The sequence below is a fragment of the Macrotis lagotis genome, chromosome 1, assembly GCF_037893015.1.
Source record: "Macrotis lagotis isolate mMagLag1 chromosome 1, bilby.v1.9.chrom.fasta, whole genome shotgun sequence".
NCBI classification, from domain to species: Eukaryota; Metazoa; Chordata; class Mammalia; order Peramelemorphia; family Peramelidae; genus Macrotis; species Macrotis lagotis.
Genome location: NC_133658.1, coordinates 895781146 through 895801739, shown reverse-complemented (window position 1 = coordinate 895801739; position 20594 = coordinate 895781146). Strand labels below are relative to the sequence as shown.

General features: G+C 42.0%; 1 protein-coding gene across 1 annotated transcript in view; it reads left to right on the top strand.

Annotated features, from left to right (window-relative positions):
* PLCH2 (phospholipase C eta 2) overlaps positions 1–20594 on the top strand; it is a 350828-nt gene that overhangs the window by 260412 nt on the left and 69822 nt on the right. The window contains exons 6-7 of the mRNA XM_074218687.1: positions 3572–3742; positions 12424–12517. Of these exons, the coding sequence (XP_074074788.1) occupies positions 3572–3742; positions 12424–12517 (265 nt within the window). The remainder of the gene's footprint in view (positions 1–3571; positions 3743–12423; positions 12518–20594) is intronic.

Below are 20594 nucleotides of genomic sequence, written 5' to 3'. Positions count from 1 at the left end.
CACAGGATCATTGATTTGGAGAAGAAAGGGACCTGAAAGGAACCTAGTCTGACTCACCCATCCCCTTCCTGCTTTTCAGATGAGGAAACTGAGACTTAGAGAGGGAAAAAGTGATTAGCTCAAGGATACACAGCAAGTTAGTGTTGGATTGGAGATTAGAGCCCAGATTACTCAGCTTTTAGTCAACTCTTTCTACTAACACAAAGATGTATTTTCCCTGCAAACACTGTCAACTTGAGAACTTCAGTTGGGTTGGCGTGTATTGGGCAACTTTCTTTCTCTGCTATCTCTAGCCACAGGGGCTAAAGAAAGGTAGAAGCATTGACTGGGAGAGCTTGGAAGGACCCCTTAGGGACGTTCAAACTTAACCTCCTCATTGAATAGAATTGGAAACTGAGTCTCAAAGAGATATGAATTGCCCAAGGTTATATAGAACTGAATCTCAATGTCTGAGATTTCATAAAACATTTAAATCATTTTTTTAGGGTTTTTTTGCAAGGCAATGGGGTTAAGTGGCTTGCCCCAGGCCACACAGCTAGGTCATTATTAAGTGTCTGAGGTCGGATTTGAACCCAGGTCCTCCTGACTCCAGGGCCGGTGCTCTATCCACTGTGCCACCTAGCTGCCCCTAAATCATTTCTGAAAAGTGGTTTATTCTTATTTGACTTCTAATAGTTTCTAACTCAAACACTTTGTGATGCTGGTTAAGCCATTAGCTTCTATGTTCTTGAGATAGCTTCCTTGGATTGACATATCTATCTGCCTCTTCTCTTCCTCCTTTCCCCTAGTATCTGCCTTAAATGTTGCTGTTAGAGTTAGAAAGAAAAGGGCTCAAAGTTTTTTCTCTGACCCTTACAAGTTATGTGACTGACCACAAGCAAGTCAACCCCTGCTTTTGTCTTGTAGAAGGTCTACAATAACCTCCTTACAGGCATGTGAAAATCAAATGAGATAATGAGGATGACTTTTCAAATCTTAATGTGCCATGTGATATCTACTATTATTATTATAGAATAGAAACTCTTCAAGAGCAGAGACAGATTTCATTTTAATTTTTATTTCTTTAGAATTTATCAAGCTTGGGGCAGCTAGGTGGCACAGTGGATAGAGCACCGGCCCTGGAGTCAGGAGGACCTGGGTTCAAATCCAGTCTCAGACACTTAATAATGACCTAGCTGTGTGGCCTTGGGCAAGTCACTTAACCCCACTGCCTTGCAAAAAAACCTAAAAAAAAAAAAGAATTTATCTTGCTAGTTGTTGCTCAGTCTTCAGTTATATCTGATCCTTCATGACCCTATTTGTGGGGGGGTTGGCAGAGATATGGCAATTGTCTTCTCCAATGCATGAAACTGAGGCAAACATCAAGAATCAAGTGATTCTCCCAGGGTCACATAATTAGCAAATAGTCAAGTTGGAATTTGAACCCATGTCATCTGAATTCAACTGCAATAGTAATTATTTTGGCTAACCTGGGAGAGTGAGAAAATGATTTTTTTTTTTGTTTGGACAACAGAATTCACCTGAATGTTCTTGGGAAAGGCCTTTCTGAACAAATAGCTGGGCCAATGCTGTAAATCATGTCATTATGTACAAGGGACCCTAATAGGATGTGAAGCTGATGCTCCAGAACACTAGAAACACAATCAAGGTTTTCTGAGTTAGTGTCCTCAGTGACAGCAATTGGCCCTGGAAGGGCTGTTATTAAGTGGTCTGCGGCAGCTGAGGTCTGGTGCAGTCTATAATACAATTTGAGTTCTGCATTGACCTGAATACTGATGTGGGAGTCTACCAGTAGAAGTTGATTGACCCAGGCAAAGTCATTGCAAGTCTCCCTGCTTTGGGAATCTTGTCAAATCTCAATCTAGATGGATGGCAGCCACTGTCCAGATAATTAGGGAGTGCAAGCTGTGAATTGGGCTGCTTCTGATGTGACTGTAAAAATTGGACTTGGAGGGAGGGTTCCAGGTCTCCTGGGTCTCTACCTGTTTATAATGGATGAGCAGCAACTTTTAATTAGCATTTTAATGAAATGGAATCTCGGAGATAGAACTAGAGACAAGATGGGATTTTCACAACCAGTCTGGTGATCAAACCAGAAAGGGACTTCTTGTCTTGGCTCACGGTGGGAATTTCTCCTTCATCTTCTTCTTATACCTGGATCTGACATGGATCTCAAGGGACAGTTAACCTGCAAACAGAATCTTCTCCGGTTTCAGGATGGTGTCTTCCTGTCCCTTCCTTGTTGCCTCTCCTCCCTGTCTCTAGTTTAGAATATTGAGGCAGATCATGAGTAGAAGTCTGAACTTTTAAAAAATAATATTTTCTTTTTTCCACTTGCATGTTAAAAAAAAATCTGAACTTTTAAGCATTTATTTCTCTTGATTTTATTTTATTTTAGTATTTAATTTAATTTAATTTTATATTAATTTATTTATATTTATCTATGTATTTGTTTTTATTTTATTTGTTTTTTAATTTTTAATTTTAATTAGTTTTATTGATACCCTTCATTTCTGTACCACAATCTTCTTTCTATACACTCTGCTTCTGCCACTATCTGGTGAGCCTTCCCTTCCGACAAAGAAGCAGAAGTAATGACAGTTGCCTGTGTATGACAGCATATAGAACATTTTGCACTTGCAGTTCCCCACTTCTCTAAGAAAAAGAGGGAAATAGGGGCAGCTAGATGGTGCAGTAGATAGAGCACTAGCCCTGGAGTCAGGAGGACTGAGTTCAAAACTGGTTCAGATACTTAATAATTACCTGGATGGATGACCTTGGGCAAGCCACTTAACCCCATTGCCTTGTAAAACCCACCACCCCCAAAAAAAATCTAGGGTGGGGAAGGGAAGTCACTTAACCCCATTCCTTGCAAAAAAAAATGGAGGGAAGTTAAACATTTATTGAAGAGTTCTTTCAGTCATGGTTGAGTGGACCTTACTCAGGGCGCTTTGGGGGCTTTCTGTAGAGGATATTTGAGCAAAGACTGGCTTAAGTCCAGACTTTTATACTTCAGATTGTACCCCATCTGCTCCAACCTTCCTCATTGATCTATCTGTCCCTCAGTATTCTTGGGAAAAAAACGAACTTAACAACTCCCTTAGTTCAATAAGTCTATGGCTGGTCTTTCCCTTTTCCAATTCCCTCAGTCCTATTATCCAAGGCTTGCTTCAAATGGCTCTTTCTCATGGAAACTTCTCATTTCTTTCATTTTTTCCTCCCAAATCTTCTCTTAGCTTACTAAACCACTTAGATCAATGCATACCATGGAAACCAGGTAAAGACTAACAGACTGCCTTCTGGGCGGTGGGGTGGGGGAGGGAAGCAAGATTAGGGGAGAAATTGTAAAATTCAAAATAAACATATTTCTAAAACTTCAAAAAAGAATAATTCAGGACAGCTTATAGAGCATAATATTTAGAATGGGATGACTATTGCTAATCCTGTAGGGAAGTCACACGCTATAAAACAGCAGAGCCAGAGAAGGAGGAAGAAGAGAAGGAAGGAAAGGAGGGAAAGGGGGAGTTGAACTCCCACTGGTCCATGCCTCAGGTGAATCTTTGTGTTCCAGGAAGCAGACACAGATGACAACCAGGGGACACTGGGCTTTGACGAGTTTTGCGCCTTCTACAAGATGATGTCCACGCGCCGGGACCTCTACCTGCTCATGCTCAGCTACAGCAACCACAAGGATCATCTGGACACAGAGGACCTGAAGCGCTTTCTGGAGGTGGAGCAGAAGGTGACAGGGGCTTGGTGGGAAAAGGGGGGGACTGAAAAGGGACAAGGAGCAAGGGGGAGCCTAGAAAGGAACCAAGGCAGAGGAGAAACCTGGGAAGGGAGAGGAGAAGAAGAGGATTCTGGGAAGGAGCAGAAAAGGAGGAACCTGAAAAAGATGAGAGCAAGGTGGGGGGTGCTTGAAAAGGGATAGGAGGAAAGGAGGGTCCTGGCAAGGGGCAGAAGGAGAGGGGGAGCCTGAAAAGGGACAGGAGGGACTGAGAAGACTAGAAAGGGGCCAGGGGAGAGAGGGAGTCTAGGAAGGAGAAAGAAGGCAGGGGGACCCTGAGAAGGAACAGGGTCAGGAGGGAAACAGTCACTTCGCATCACTGAGCTGTTATTTTCTTAGCTCTAAAGTGACTCTATGGGACTAGCTGGCCTAGTTTAAGACCTAGTTCAAGTCCTAAGTCACCCAATTAAACCCCTTTGAGCCTCAGTTTTCTTAGTTGTAAAATGAAGGAGTTGAACTTAATTAATATCTTTGAGGGTCTTTTTTCTCTTTGATCCCACAAGGCAAAGGGTAGTTCACCAGTCAGTAAGCATTTATGAGGCACTTACTGTTTGCAAGGCACTGTATTAATCTTTGAGGATTTAATAGTAAGCCAAAAGCAAGTTTCCCCTCCTAGACCTCATCGGCTAAGGGAGATAGTCTTATTAATAAGCAGGTTCATGCAAGCTCTCCTCTATGCAGTAGAAGTAGAAAACAATCTCAGGGGGAAGGCTTAGCAATAAGGAGAATGGGAGGGGCAGCTAGGTGGCGTAGTGGATAAAGCACTGGCCCTGGAGTCAGGAGTACCTGGGTTCAAATCCAGTCTCAGACACTTAATAATTGCCTAGCTGTGTGGCCTTGGGCAAGTTAATTAACCCCACTTGCCTAAAAACAAAAGAGAGAGAGAGAGAGAGAGAGAGAGAGAGAGAGAGAGAGAGAGAGAGAGAGAGAGAGAGAGAGAATGGGAGAGGGTTATTGCTGAAGGTTACCCAGCTAGAAAATGGCAGAGATGACATCTTCCCTTAGATTTTTTTGCCAGATCCAGCATACAAGTGCCCCTAACGTTTATTGAAAACAAACATTTAAGAAGCTTAAATTGCCTTCTCAGCTCTCTGGAGGAGGAGTTGGAAATCCTGTCCTCTCTCCCAGGGAGTTCACAGTTTAGCTTTGAGAGGCCATGCAGGAACAACAAGGTAGATTTTATAAGGCAGGTCTGTGGTGGATGAACAAGCCAACAAAATACCACTTTGAGAGAGGGAAGGTGAGGGAAGGAACATCGTCAATTGTTTGTCCAGAGCTTCGATGAGCACCTGGCTTTTTCAGCTCTTGGGATAATCTTGAATTCTCTCTGGGTACGAGTGAAGGGAATAACCCAGACAAATAATCCAGAAGCTCAAAGCCATGAGGACTTGGCTGACATCTTTTAATAGATAATGTCCACTAGAATCATCTCTGACAGCAGGCTCCAGGTGGCTCCAGCTCAAAGATGCTCACTCATGCAGAGATAATTATATCATGGATCATGATTGGCCATTAGCTCCCGATGTACCATTCTAGAACATAGCCTGCCATGTTCAGCTTCTTTACGAAGCTGCCAGGGGATTCTGCCCCTTCTTGATGGTAAGAATGTGGCAAAATTAGAATTTATCAAACACTTATTGAATCTCAAACACTGCTCACTTCTGAGGCTACAAAGACAAAAATCAAATAGTGCCTGTCCTCAGTGTTGACATTGTAGTAGTGAAACAACATATAAACAGATAAAGGCATGCAAATCTAAATATCAGGAGTGGAAAGGGAGAGATAGCTGGGGATCAGTGGATCAGAAAACCCTCATGTACAATGAGCCTTGAGAGAAACTGGGGTTCTGAAAGACAGGAATGAGGAGAGAGGGCAAGTTAGATCTAAGGACAGTCTATTCCTAGAGGGGAAGCTGGAAGCATGGCAGGAAGGACCAGTTTGACTGAATTGCAGTGCAGGCGATGGTCATGGAAGTTAGCCTGGGAGGAAATGACGGAGCCACATTGGAAAGGACTTTCAAGACTACTTACCTTTCTAGGTCTCAGTTTCTCTCTCTGTTAATCAAAGGGAAGGGGTGAATTAACCTCTGAGGTCCCTTACAGCTCTAGATCTAGGGTTTTAAGAGTCAAGTAAAGGAAGGAAGGAAGATAGGAAGAGGGGGAGGGAGGGGGGGAGGAAGGAAGAATAATATAGAAAGGAAAAAAGAAAGGACAGAGGCAAGGAAGAAAGAGGAAGAATTTACTGAGTCTTTTATGTCCTAGACTCTTGTTAATTGTTTTACAAATAAATCATTTAATTCTTACAACAACCTCGGAAGTAGTTGTTATAATGATCCCAATTTTATAGTTGAGGAAACTGAGGTAGCTAATAAATGTCTGAGGCAGAATTTAAGTTCAGGTCTTCCTGATCCCATTGCTATCAAAATTCTATTTTTAAAAAGTTCTCAGACCCTTATTAAGAATCTCTGAGGACTTTCTACCAACGACAGCCTGTTTTTCTGGGTCCTATCAGATGGTGGCAGAGGGCATCCTCTGGGCTTTTATACCCACTGGTACTAGGCTTCAGTCCTGCTCTGATTCCTTTGCTTTCAGCTTTCAGGAGGAGGTGCTCAGAGAAGATGCTTGAGGAGGGTCCTTAGTCCAGAACATGATTGGGGGGGGCATAGTTATAGGTGCTAAGTTTTAGCTTATGAGAAAGTCACAAAAATGGAGACAGGTGGTACTTTCAGAGCCAAATCTCCAGACTGAACCAAGCTGCAACCTCTGTTTGGTAGCCTTACCCTCCCTCTAATTGACTGTGCTTCCAGGCTTTTGTGAAGAGGGAAGAGAAAGAAGGGAGGAAGAAAAAAAGCAGAAGTATTTGTTGAGTCTTTTATGTATTAGACTGGAGTACTCAAGAGAGCAGCATGTCCAGATTTTTTCAGGGTTCTCTCTGAATTGAAAATTACCATATGAGGCCAACAATAATGATAGCCCAACAACCTGGCTGCCTTGCACTGGAATCCCATTCCCCATTTCCCTGTCCATTAAAGTAATTGCATTCCCTTGAGAAGCAGGCAGATTTCAGAGGAGAGAGCAGCATGGGACAGTTGAGAAAGGACTCAATCACCTTCATTTAAGGGGACTAAGGTCCAGACTTGAGATCACAAAGACTCAGAGTTAAAAGGAATTTCAGCAGCCTCTATGTCAAAAGACAATTCCATAGCCAAAGGCAGTTCCATTGCTTCCAAGAGTTTACAATCAAATGGGGGAGACAACATAAAAATAAATTTATGCAAATTATATACAGCTTAAATTAGGAAATAATGAACATTGGGAAGGCACCCCCAGATCTTTTCCAGACAGACTGCTCTCTAACCATGCCTCCCTCATATTGTCCTTGGGAATATGTGAACCCCATGTATAAATCCCAATTACATATTCTTTGATATTCTAACCCATCAAGAGCATTCTGAGGGGTGGCTAGGTGGAACAGTGGATAGAGCACCAGTCCTGGAGTTAGGAGGACCTGAGTTCAAATGTGACCTCAGACACTTAATAATGACCTAGCTGTGTGGCCTTGGGCAAGCCACTTAACCCCATTGCCTTGCAAAAATCGAAAAAAAGAATTTCTGAATCTTAATTCAGATATCTAGTGTTTTAACTCTCCCTACTAACTTTGAAATTCTGTCCCTTGCTTCTAGGGGATTGTTCAAGTCACTTCCTTCTCCTGAGTTTAGGATTTCTATCTATAAAGTAAAGAGGTTGGACTAATTCTATCATAGTCTGTTTTTATGGGGAATCAGAGGAAAGCAACTTGCCCAAAGTCATTGAACTAGAGAATGCCAGACTTTGAACTAGACCCCAAGTCTGCCAAAGGCAGACATGTTGGTAAAATGCCAGTTAGAAGCTCCAGCCCCTGGTACTCAGATGTTAGCCCCCATGCACAGAATTCCAATCCTGTTGAATGGGGGGGGGGGACCAGCGTACAGGGCGCTAGATGCAGATTTTGCAATTTGGCTAATCTAACATGGCGTCTCCCTGGGGCTCCCTGCATGTTATTTCTGTTTATTTATGGACTGTCAGAAAACAAACAGGGACCACATCTCCTAGAGCACTGGGGGATTTGCTGCCTGGGTATGCTACAGATTGATGATCAATTTGAGCAGCTGTGTCTGAGAAGTGGCATTTGTCTTGTCTCCCGACCCCCATGCTTGATGCACTCTAGAGAAGGCTCAGACCCGTTGTTCCACTTCCCCAGGCGCATGTACTACCCAAGTAGAACAGTTCTTCCTCACTGCAGATGGGCTCTATTCCATTAAATCTTAACAGACACCAACCCCAGAGGGAAGTAGCAAATGTGCCGATTAAGTCATTATCCCAAATCTCTCTGGCTTTCCAATCATTGGTTGGTTCTTAGATTCATTTTTATTTCATGAATTGCTCTTCAAAAGGAGTTCCTGTCAAATATCACTGAAATTCTTTATGCTTTTCCACCTTTTTATGCAAAGTTAAAAGTCATCTATCTAGGCATGCCTTCCAGAGGCAGAATAACTTAAGGAATTTCACTGAACCAGATAGCAGCTAGGAAATCTCCCTTTCCTGTACCTTTCTTGGCCAGTATTTATGAGTAAAAGTGCCTGGGTCTGGAATCCTGGCTTCCTTGAAATCCTTTGATGCCAATGGGAGAAAAGTCTAGCTCTCACCTGGTTCTCACACAGTTCAGACCTGATGCTACATATTCATGAGAACAAGGTGACAAGAAGTCTTGTTTTCTATATACTTAGCCAGTTCCCTCTCTAGTGATTGCTGCTCACAGGAAGTCTTTTGTCAGGAGACCAATTCTTTCCTAAAGAAAATAATGGTGAGATTTCAGAGTCAATCAAGATGCTTTAGGGTGGGAGTTCATTGTCTTTGTGTCACGGGCCCTTTGTAGCTTGGTGAAGCCTATTGGTCCATTCTTGGAATCATTTAGAATGCCTAAAGGAAAAAAAGAGAGAGAAATGCATAAAAGAAAACACATAGGACTATGAAAGAAATTAATTAGATGGAAATATAGTTTTCAAAAAAAGATTTTTTTTACCTTTATGGACTCTAGGTTGAAAACCCCTGTGAAGATATGGGAGTGTCGATCTTAGCTCACATCCATTTGTATTGGGGGGCAAGAGGACAAGAACTCTCCTCTCTCTAGGCCCCAAACCCCTGAGTTTTCTTTTTTTTTTTTTTAGATTTCTTTTTTTTTTCAAGGTAGTGGAGTTAAGTGCCTTGCCCAAGGCCACACGGCTAGGTAATTGTTAAGTGTCTGAGGTCAGATTTGAACCCAGGTACTCCTGACTCCAAGGCTGGTGCTCTATCCACTGCGCCACCTAACCACCCCTCCCCTGGGTTTTCTGATGGTTTCTCTACCTACAGCCCTAAACTGGCACAGCACCTGCTGAGCCTTGTTTCCCATTTTTTTCTCTCATGGTTGAGGAAGGTGGGACAGTTAGAGATTTGTGTCCTTTCTCCTAGGGATCAACCTTATCAGACTCTAATCAAACAATCCCATTAGTCCACAGGATAGAAAAACACAAAGGGACCTGCTTCTTTCGGGCAGTCGGGTAGCACAGTGGATGGAGTGCAGGGGTTGGAGTCAGGAAGATCTGAGTTCCGATTGGACCTCAGACACTTACTAATTGAAGACCATTTGCAGTCACGCTACTCCATCCACAGCTAGCCACTGGACCTAGATGGCTCCAGAGGAGAAAGTGAGCCTGATGACTTTGCATAGCCTTGCTTCACTAAAATCCAATTCATTTGCATGTCATGGCATCTCCCTTCTGGTGCCATGGTCTTGGAAAACAAAGGCAGGAAACAGCAATTCTCTCAACATGCCTGAGCTAGCCATTGTTTGCCTCAATTTCCTCATCTGTAAATTGAATCATAGAAGGAAATGGTAAACCACTCCAACATCTCTGCCAATAAAACCCTAATTGGGGTCACAAAGAATCAGATATGACTGAAACAAATCAACAACAAAAGCTGCTTCTTTCAGCCATCTATTTACTAGCAGCATGACTTTGATCTTGGGCAAGCTACTTTTATTCACAGGCTCACACACTGGAGCTGGAGGGGGGCTTCAAGGGTTATTGAGTCCAAGATTCTCATTTTACAGAAAGTGAAACTGAGGCCATGAGAAGAGAAGGGATTTTTCATCTAGGTTATAATTTTAACTCTGTTTTCCTACCTGGAAAATCACTGCTCATCCTATAACACTACATTTATTCATAGGATTCCCAGAAACAAAGCATTTTGAACTGAGAAGAGTCCGTTGAAGTCATCTAATCCAAAACTTTTCATTTAATAGATGAGGAAACTGAGGCAAATAGGGTAAAGTGACTTGCCTAGGTTCATCTGAGGCCAGATTTGAATTCATGAAGATGATTTTTCTTGATTCTATTCACTGTGTTACCTAGGTTGAAAGTTGTAATGGTTTAATAAATGCTTTTTTTAAAAAGTCTTTTCACCCTCTTTTGGCACCTTGGGACAAAGTCCCAACTGTCCTACCCTACTGATGGATCTGACACCAAGCATCCCTGAATAAATGAGTGGATTCCTCTGGTCAGAGAATGCTGATGGGACTTGCTAGGGGATGGAGGAGCTTAGAAAAAGGCAGGTGCCTGGGCTATGTTGGTTTATCTAATCCCTTCTTAACCTTGTTTCTATTTCTATTCTGAGCCACACCTTGGGGAAATGGGTCCCTAAGCTTCTTCCTATTAGGGATCCCTTCTCTTTTGTCCTAAACCCTTCTTTTGTTCCATGAAAGCCCTCCTTTCTTGTGCTTGGGAGTTGAGATGGAGGGTGGGGTGGAGTAGAGGCTCCCAGGGTAGTCTAAGGGTCTCAAAGAACTGCAGTTGAAGGCATGGGAAAGGGTCACGTTTCCTTCCTTAGGATTCAAGGAGAGAAGCTCAGAGAGAGAGAGGCTGTAGAGGCTTGCAACAAAGAGCTCTTCCCCTCCCCAGCTCTGCCAACTTGGTATTCTGTTCTCCTGCTCCCATTCCTTGACAGTCCATTGGCCCTGTCTGTTAGGGAGAAAGGCACGGCTGTCTTTTCAGAGCAACAAGGATGTGTTAATGTCTGGTTGGCTATTGATTCCTTTACTTGTCAAGAAAGAGAAAATGAACTCCAGTTGTTAAGAAGCAATGGAGTAGAGTAATCACAGCTGGCATCCAACTCACAGCTTGCATATGTATCCGGGGCTGCTGGTTCCAGGACAAACCCGGAGCCCAGTCTGGAGAAGGGTTGAAGGGGCTCTCACTGAAACCCCTACCCTTGTCTCCATTGAGCCAGGTCCTAGCCTGAAAAGTCTCCTTAGGGAGATGAGCAGCATGCAAGGGGATCCTTTAGGATGGACTAACCCATTTAGGTAATAGGGTCTAAGAATGCAAAATCTGGAAGAGATCTTCTGACCTGGTCTCTAGTCAGAGTTGGGAGAGACTTGACACAGACATTAGCTGAGTGACCTGATTAACCTTTGTTTGCCTCCATTTCCTCCCCTGTAAAATTGAGGTGGGGAGTATCTGTCTCATAGATAAGTTGTATTCATTGAGATAAAATTTGTAATGCATTTGGCAAAACTTAATGAACCATATAAATGCTAGCTATCATCATTAGCTGTTACAGATTTCAGATCTGGGAGGGAGTTTGGAAGAGAGAGGGTCAAAGTTGGGAAGGATCTTAAAACATGGAGTGGTGTTGGAGTTGGGGAGTGGGGATGGAACTCGAACATCATCAATCCAACCTTCTCCATTTACAGTAGGGGAATCTGTAGTCCAAAGAGATTTTAAATAGTAGAACTGACTTTCAAACACAGGTTCTTTCTCTGTCTGTATGACCTTGGATAAGTTAGTTGACCTCTCTAGTCCATCAGCTATGAAATCGGGGCATTGACCTAGATAGATGCTGAGGTTGCTTCTAATTTTGATATTGTGATCTTCTCTACCCTCCCAGTAAATATGAGTAAAATGAGGTACAGAGAGTTCTCACAACTTCATTGAATGTTCTCTTTGGCAAAAGGCAACACAACTGGAGAAAAACTCTACCTACCTACTCTGTTCAAAAATTAGAAAGAGTATTTTTCTCCCCTATCTTGCTCACAATTGACACAGCTTCTATGAGTTGATAAGTCCTTTGATCTCAGACCCTGAAGAGTTTGAACCAATACTCCCATATATTAAAAGATGTTTGGCACAAACTGAGCAACCTTCTTTCTTTCCTCCTAAGCAAATGCTACTAATTATTACCAATTCTCCTTTCCCCTACAAAGCTCTTGGTTCTGATCCATTGCTTGTCTCTCTGGCTCTCTAAAACTAGTCAGACCTAGAGATGGGGGTAATTAATCTATGATCTTGTTGACCTGGACAACCCTGGCTCTGCCTCATGGCTCAAGCTCAACATCAGATTCAACTAGGGTATGGAAAATGGTGGGGACTGGTTATGCTCCCCTACCTGCTAGAGTATTTGGCTAGGTGACCCAACTCTGGCAACCCTGATACTGTTATAGCAACAGAATCAAAGGTATGAGGGACCCTGGCAGAAGGAGGCTGGAAAGGCATTGGTGATGAATGGGGACCAGCAAGTCTGAAGCAGGCTGATGGTTGTGTGGTTATTTCATTCTAGATGACGGATGTGACTAAGGAGTATTGCCTAAATATCATCGACCAGTTTGAGCCATGCCTGGAGAACAAGAGCAAGGAGGTCCTTGGTATTGATGGTGAGTGAGCTGCTGGGTCAGAGAGTAGGAAGCTACAAACATGTGTCTGGGGCCTGACCTAAGGACCAGGGGCCTCATCTGGGTGCTGGACTAGGGCCAGGTGCTCGCAGGGGCAATTCAGGAAAACTGAGACTCAGGCCCAAGTGGCCTAAGCATGACCCTGGTCATCCCTGGGCCTCAGTTTCCTTCATTGAAAAAAGATGGATTTGGATTAGATGGCCTCTGAGGTTCTTTTCAACTCTGGATCTTCTATTCTAGGATGCCATAAATCCTAACTAAATCCTTCTGCAAGCTGGATGATAACTCAACTTACCCTTTTTTAATAGGCTCAAATTTTCATGTTAAAATGGAACCATCTCTCTACTTCCATCCCTTCATGGATATTTGAACATAGTTTTATCCCTTATCCTGAGATACTACCCCCCCTTTCCCTGGGTCTGGGGGGGAGGGGGGGATGAAGAACTATTGGGGCAAGGAAAGCTAGCTCCTTCCCTGATCATTACACATAAACAGAGAAGTCTCTCCTTAGCATTCAACTAGCTTGCTTCCCAATTTCTCAAACAAATATCACTCCTTCCTTTGTCTCTTACATTGAGGTGGGAGAAGGCTCTCCATTTGGGGTACCTAGCATGCCCTGTTAAACACTGGGATATTGAACACAAATATATGGCAAACATACATGTAAGCACATTCTCACACATCCCTACAAACACATCCCCAGGAGGAATGTTTCTGGCTCCTTCTGGTTCATAATTGGAAGACTCCTTATCGATCAATCACCAAGCCTTTATTAAATAACTACTATGCTTTTGATACTGAGTGAGATGCTAGAGATAAAAAAGTTCCTCCCTTCATTTAAGGATGGGGAAATTAAGATTCAGGATAGGGGAATGAATTGTCCAATGTCACAAAGGTTGTATGAGAAGTAGAACTAAAAATAGAAATGCAGGATTCTAATTTGGTGTTCTTTCCATTAAACCATGCTGTTTTTTTTAAGACAATCATCTGCTGCTCAAAGAATTTCCTTTTATTTCAGTCTTTGAGGAAAGTTCTCTATTATTACACTACTCCACTCTCTAATCACCCTCTATTAAAATATTACCTGAAAGCAGCAGTAACATATTAAATTATTAACCACTTTCATCTTAGTAAGAATTAGGGGTTAAGCAGTTCCTGAGGGAATGGCACAACATTTGGTTTTAGGATCTGGAGGGGAGGTCAGAATAGGGTGATGTGGTTGAAGGGTGGGGAGAAATCAGAAAGCATTGAAACAGGACAGAGGGACAAAAATGAGCTTTCCTCCTTTCACAGCTTTGCAGGAGAGAACTGAGGGAGGTTTCTCTGGTATATAATTTGTTCATTTAGAACCAACTGTTATCTCAAACCTCGAGCATCAGTGGGCTTTCTAAAGTTTCCCTGAATGGGGACCATCCAGAGAATGTGTGAAGTGGGTTTGAGGATGAAGGATTCTCTTTGAGTAGCTTTGTCCCCCCTAGGAGAGGGGTGAGCAGTAGGCGAAGCTCCCTGGGAGTGTCTTCCTGCAATGTTGCTTAGAGAACAAGAAGATAATTAACTTGTCAGCATCTATTATGGCTGATTTTCTCCAAGGGTGCCTTATGCCCGATCAATTTTCCAATTTTTCTGCTCTCCCTCTAGTCCTGGGCTGGAGTTGAGCCATGGAGAGTGTTTGTAGGAGATGGTGTTAATTTGTGAGTTATGGCTTTGGAAGTTCCCCCAGGCTGATCTTGATTTCCATGCTATTCTAGCCTCTGAGAAGGTGGAGCTGGAAGGGACCAGATTGTGAATGGTTCAGTCAGGATATGAATTTGGGTCTTCCTAACTTCAATTCTAGTATCTTATGGCCTATGTCAATGCTACCTCTCAACACCTGGATGTAGGTACCATGGCCTTTCTCCAGGCTAACTAGCCTCATTCTGTTGAATAATTTACCAAAAGCCAAACAAGAAGAGGTCAAGAATTACCTTAATCTAGAGCAGGTTCTGAAGCTGGTAATTCTAGAGATTTGCCTCAAACCACCTACTATTCATACATCCTTCCTGATTATGAGTACGTGAGCAATTATAATCTAAGTGAAGGCAATTTGGTACCGTTGTTAGGGTCCATGGCCTGGTACTTAAAGGAGATTTGAGGAATTGGCTGAAGTAGTCAATGCTCAAAGCACTTGACCCTTTTATTTGGTGTGTTTAAGGAAAGGACACATGAATTTGCTGGGAGATAAAAGGAAAATGTAAGGAGACTAAGTATGGCTATTTATAGGAAATGCCTAGCCCAATATAATGTGATGTTCTCTTTCTTTTTAAAGAAAGATTTTATTCATTTTGAGATCTTCAATTTTCCCCCATTCTTTCTCCCCCCCCCCCCATGCCCCACAGAAGGCACTCTGCCAGTGTTTACATTGGTTCCATGTTATACATTGATCCCAGTTGCATGCGATGACAGAGAAACCACATCCCCAAGGAAGAAAAACAAAGCATGAGATAGCAAAATTGTATAATAATAATATAACGCTTCCTTTTTTTCTTATGTGACGGCAATAGTCCTTTGTCCTTGCTTAAAGTCCACAATTCTCTCTCTAGACACAAATGGCATTCTCCACCACAGATAGCCCTAAACTGTCCCTAGTTGTTGCACTGAAGGTATGAGCAAGTCCATCAGGGTTGATCATCACCCCCATATTGCTGTTAAGGTACACAATGTTCTGATTCTGTTCATCTCACTCAGTATCAGTTCCTGCAAATCTTTCCAGGCTTCCCTGAATTCCCATCCCTCCCAGTTTCTAATAGAACAATAGTGTTCCGTGGCATACATATACCACAGTTTGTTCAGCCATTCCCCAACTGAAGGACATTCACTTAATTTCCAATGTTTTTGCCACTACAAACAGGGCTGCTATAAATATTGTTGTACAAGTGATGTTTTTATCCTTTTTCATCATCTCTTCAGGGTATAGACCCAGTAGTGGTATTGCTGGATCAAAGGGTATGCACACTTTTGTTAACCTTTGGGCATAATCCCAAATGGCTCTCTAGAAAAGTTGGATGAGTTCACAGCTACACCAACAATGTATTAGTGTCCCAGATTCCCTGGAGATGCTCTCTTTCTAATGAGATTCATGGAATTGAAAGGAACCTGCCTAGGTCATCAAATCCATGCCCCTATATCCAATGGTGGCACAATGGATGGAGCACTGACCTTGGATTCAGGAGGAGAGGTTTACAAATCTGGCCTCAAACACTTGCCACTTACTAACTGTGTGACCTTGGGCAAGTCACTTAACCCTGATTGCTTCACATCCAGGGTCATCTCCAGGCATCCTGATTCATCTCTGGCCATTGAACCCAGATGGCTCTGGAGGACAAAGTAAGACTGGTGACTTAGCCCAGCAACCCCCTCACTCAAATTCAATTCATATGCTTGTTATGGCATCACCTTCCTGACGTTGTGGTCTTCTTGGAAAATGAAGGACAAGCATTATTATGAGCAGGAGAGAAGACCCAAGATCCAAGGAGCTGGGGTCAACTGACTTCCCCCAGGAACCATGTTCTGATACAGTTGAAAGCATACCCGCTTTGAAGTAAAATATTCTATCTACCATTTCAAAATGTTCATTTCCAAAGACTTGGCTCTTTGCTTTCTCTTACTGGTATCCTGCATATCTTATCATATTTTACATGCAACGTGTCTGAATTTCATGCCAATGAGCTGGAATTTTTATGGCATTTTCCTAGAAAACTTGGCTATTGGGAATTTGGAACTACATATGGAAGGCCCTGAGGCATATAATGTCCTTTGTGAGGGACTGTGATGTCAAGGGATTTTAGTTTTATAAGATAAAAGTCTCCTTTCTTAGTTAACTTACATATAGTCCCCTAGAGAGCCCTAATTCTTGTCTTTTATTATCGAAGAAGAGCAAAATGATGCCACTGTGTTAGAGACAGGTTAAAATGTATTTGACTGTGGTTGGTCAGATCAATATGAGCTTGGAATTCTCTACCACTGGTCGGGCACAAATAGTCCACGGGAGCATCTGGGGTGGGTATTCTAAACTTGTGCATCTCATGTTTCCTTTGAGCTGCTTCAATTCTACCTTGCTCATAGAGCACTACACCCTCTCTGATGAGAGTACACTATGTCCTGTGCCAGTATCTCCCATGTTGCATAAGCATTTCCAAAGTTCTTAAGAAAGAGTTCCAAGGTGACCCTGTATCACCTCTTCTGAACCCCAGTATAAGTTCTCCATAAAAGTCTTTTTAACAAGCATACATTTGGCACTTGAACAACATGAGCAGCTCATCACCTATGCCTCTGTAGTAATACTTGAATACTTGGTAGTTTAGTTTGAGAAAGAACTTCAGTGTCTGGCATCTTCTCCTGCCAGATGATCTTCAGAATCTTCCTAAGATGGTGATTCAGTTTTCTGGCACAGTGCTGGGAGACTGTCCAGGTTTCACTGACATAAAACAATGAGATCAGCAAAGAGGTTCTATAGACCTTCAGTTTGGTAGTCAGTCTAATGCTTCTTTCTCATGCAGGGCAAAATGCAGTGTTATCAGATATAGATCTAGCTTTTCAGGAAGTTTCATGATAACCTTGTCAACAAAAGTAGGGTGAGATGATGTCAGAACTGGCTGATTACTGCGACTTAAGGAGTCATGATGAATGAATGACTGTCCACCTAAGGGAGACCTTGGGTGAATTGCCTGTGGGATCTTTTCTCCTCTTCTAGATTCACACCAAGGATTTGAATAACAATACAGACGGCATGTTTATTAAGTTTACAGACAGGATGATATTTGGTGTAACATTAGTGTCAATAAGTCATAACAGGCCAGAACGATGAACTGGAGCCTTTTGTTTTAAATCCAGATCTATGATTTCACTCATTTAGGGAACTTTCAGTATGGAAAAGCTCTCCCCCAGTGCCGATGGTCAACTCCATAATTTAGGACATTAGGGAGCTGCTGGGGTCTCTGGAAATTTAGGTGACTTGCCTTTAGTCACACAGCTTCATGAGCCAGAGGCTACATCTGAATTCAGGTCTTCTTGACTTCCATTGGTCCCTTAATCAGCATCCCCATTCTGACTCTAGCAAAGGCAATTTAGTAGAAACAAAAGCAAACCCCTGAACTTGGGTTCAAGTAGTCATCTGCCCTAATAGGGGATAGGGAGGTATATTGATACAACAGGTTACATTAAAAGGAGCAGGTGGAAGCTAAGAAAGAGCACTGGCCCTGGATTCAGGAGGACCTGAGTTCAAATTCAGCTTCAGACACTTAATAATTGCTTAGCTGTGTGGTTTTGGGCAAGTCACCTTTTTTTTAGGATTTTGCAAGCCAATGGGGTTAAGTGGCTTGCCTAAGGCCACACAGCTAGGTAATTATTAAGTGTCTGAGACCGGATTTGAACCCAGGTCCTCCTGACTCCAGGGCCAGTGCTTTATCCACTGCACCACCTAGCTGCCCTGGGCAAGTCACTCTTAACCCCATTGCCTTAAATAAATAAAATTTTTTAAAAAGTACTCAGGAGTTTTTGCAGACTACAAGTTTGATATGATTTGACAGCATGGGATATACTGACCCAAGAGTGAATTGAATTTTACTTGGCATCAAGAAAAAGTATGGTACCCAGAATATAGAAGTAATCATACTTTGGATATGGATCTGATCAGCCTTTGGAAGCATTGTGTTCAAATTTAGGAAGGAAAGGAATAAGTGAAAATATATCCAGAAAAAATAACCAGGTTGCTAAAAGTGCCCCAAATTGTAACATGAAAAACTGTGGGAAAAAACTGGAGAAGAGGAAATTAAGGGGTAGGGGAGGAAGCATAGTTTTCAAATACTTGAATGGTTTTTATATGAAGAAGGGATTGCATGTATCCTTATACCTCTAGAGATTAAAACCAGAACCAATGAATCGAAATTCTAGGGAAATTGATCTGGGATTAATATAAAGGTCTTCCTACCTCTGCCTCATTGACTGCACCAAAACTTTTGACTGTGAGGATCACTACAAAATGTGACAAGTCCTGAAAGAGTTGGGACTACTACATCATACTTGCCTACTGAGGACCTTGAATGAGGATCAAGAAGCAATATTGCAAAACTGAAAATGGAACAACTGATTGGGTTATGATTAGGAAAAGAACATGACAAGATTGTATATTATCACCTTAACCTATATGCAGAATTCATCACGGGAACTGCCAGATTAGATGAATCAAAAGTCAGAATTAAAGTTGCCGGGAGAAATGTCAACAACCTCAAATATGCAAACGAGAGCACTCTGATAGCAGAAAGTGAAGAATTAAGAAGCTTCTTGATGAGGGTAAAAGAAGAGAGTATAAAAGATTGAAGCTTAACATTAAAAATAAAACAAAACGAAGATTTTGGCAACTGATCCCATCACTTCCTAGTAAATAGAGAAGAAATGGAAACAGTATCAGATTTTATATTCTTGGGCTCAAAGATCACTGTAGATGGTGATTATAGCCATGAAATTAAAAAAAAACACTTGCTCCCTGGAAGGAAAGTTATGGAAAGTCTGGACAGCATGCTAAAAAGCAGAGACATCACCTTGCTGACAAAGGTTCACATGCTCAAAACTATGTTGTTGTTTTATTCAATAGCATTGTATGACTGAGAGTTGGATCATAATGAAAGTGAAGCACCATAGAATTGATGTTTTGGGGATGACACAGTGGATAGAGCACCGGCCCTGGAGTCAGGAGTCCCTGAGTTCAAATCCGGTCTCAGACACTTAATAATGACCTAGCTGTGTGGCCTTGGGCAAGCCACTTAACCCCATTGCCTAGCAAAAATATAAATAAATAAGGATTGATGTTTTCTAATTCTGCTGGAGAAGACTTTTTATAGTCCCTTAGACAACAGGGCAACCAAATCAATCAAAGCTTTAAAAAATAATTCAAACTATTCATTGGAAAGTCTATTATTAAAGCTGAAGCTTAAATACTTTGGTCACATGATGAGAAGATTGGATTCATGTGTAAAGACCCTGATGTTGGGAAAGATTGAAAGCAAAAGGAAAAGAGGATGAGCTGGGTAGTGTCATAAAAGCAACAAACATGATCTTAGACAGACTCTAGGAGATAGTGAAGGACAGAAAAGTCTGATGTACTGTGATCCATTGGGAGGCAGAGTGTCAGGCACAACCTAACAACAATACAAGATTTCTTAATAAAGTTGTCCAAACCTGGAATGCTGTCTCAAGACATGTGCCATGGAGCAAAAAGGGTTATAACTCAGAGCTTTAATCAAGGTACTTGCATGGCACAGTGGATAGAGTATTGGACTTGGCAGACCTGAGTTTGAGTCATGCTTCAGGTGATTAGCTGTGTGACCCTGGGCAAGTCACTTCTCTGTGAATCTATTTCTTCATCTGGAAAATGAGAATAATATTAATAATAATAATAGTAATAATAAATAGATAATAATAGAGATAGTGCCTTTAAAGCTTTTCGCAACCCCTAAAGTTTTATTTGAAATGCTAGCTATTACTACTTTTTAAAAAATTGTTATTATCCTGAGTTCTGCCACTAGCATATGGCATGACTTTGGGCAACTCATGTCTTTTTTCTGGACCTCAACTTTCTCCTTTGTAAAACAAGGAAGTTGAGACAGATGACTTCTAAAATCCTTTCTTGTTATAGATGTAGGGTTTTGTTATCCCCAAGGCATCCTCTACCACTAACATTTTTCAAACTATATATGGTGGCATAGAGGATAGTATGTGGAAGAACTGAGTTCAAATCCTATCTCATATAGTCTATAGGTCTAGATAGGGTGCTGTTTTAAAAAAAAGTAATTTGCTCACTATTCCCCTACCAACTTCATTGATGGAAATATTAGCTTCCTATATTTGGCATATCTTTTAGGTATTGAGATGGGAGGGACCTTTAAGGCCATATAGTTATTCCCCTTATTTTACAATTTGAGAAATTGAGATAAATATGTTAAGTGCTTTCATCAAGATCACAAGGAGAAAAAGATGGTACTTGAACCCCAATCCAGATTCCGGAATCTAGAGCTCTTTCCACTGA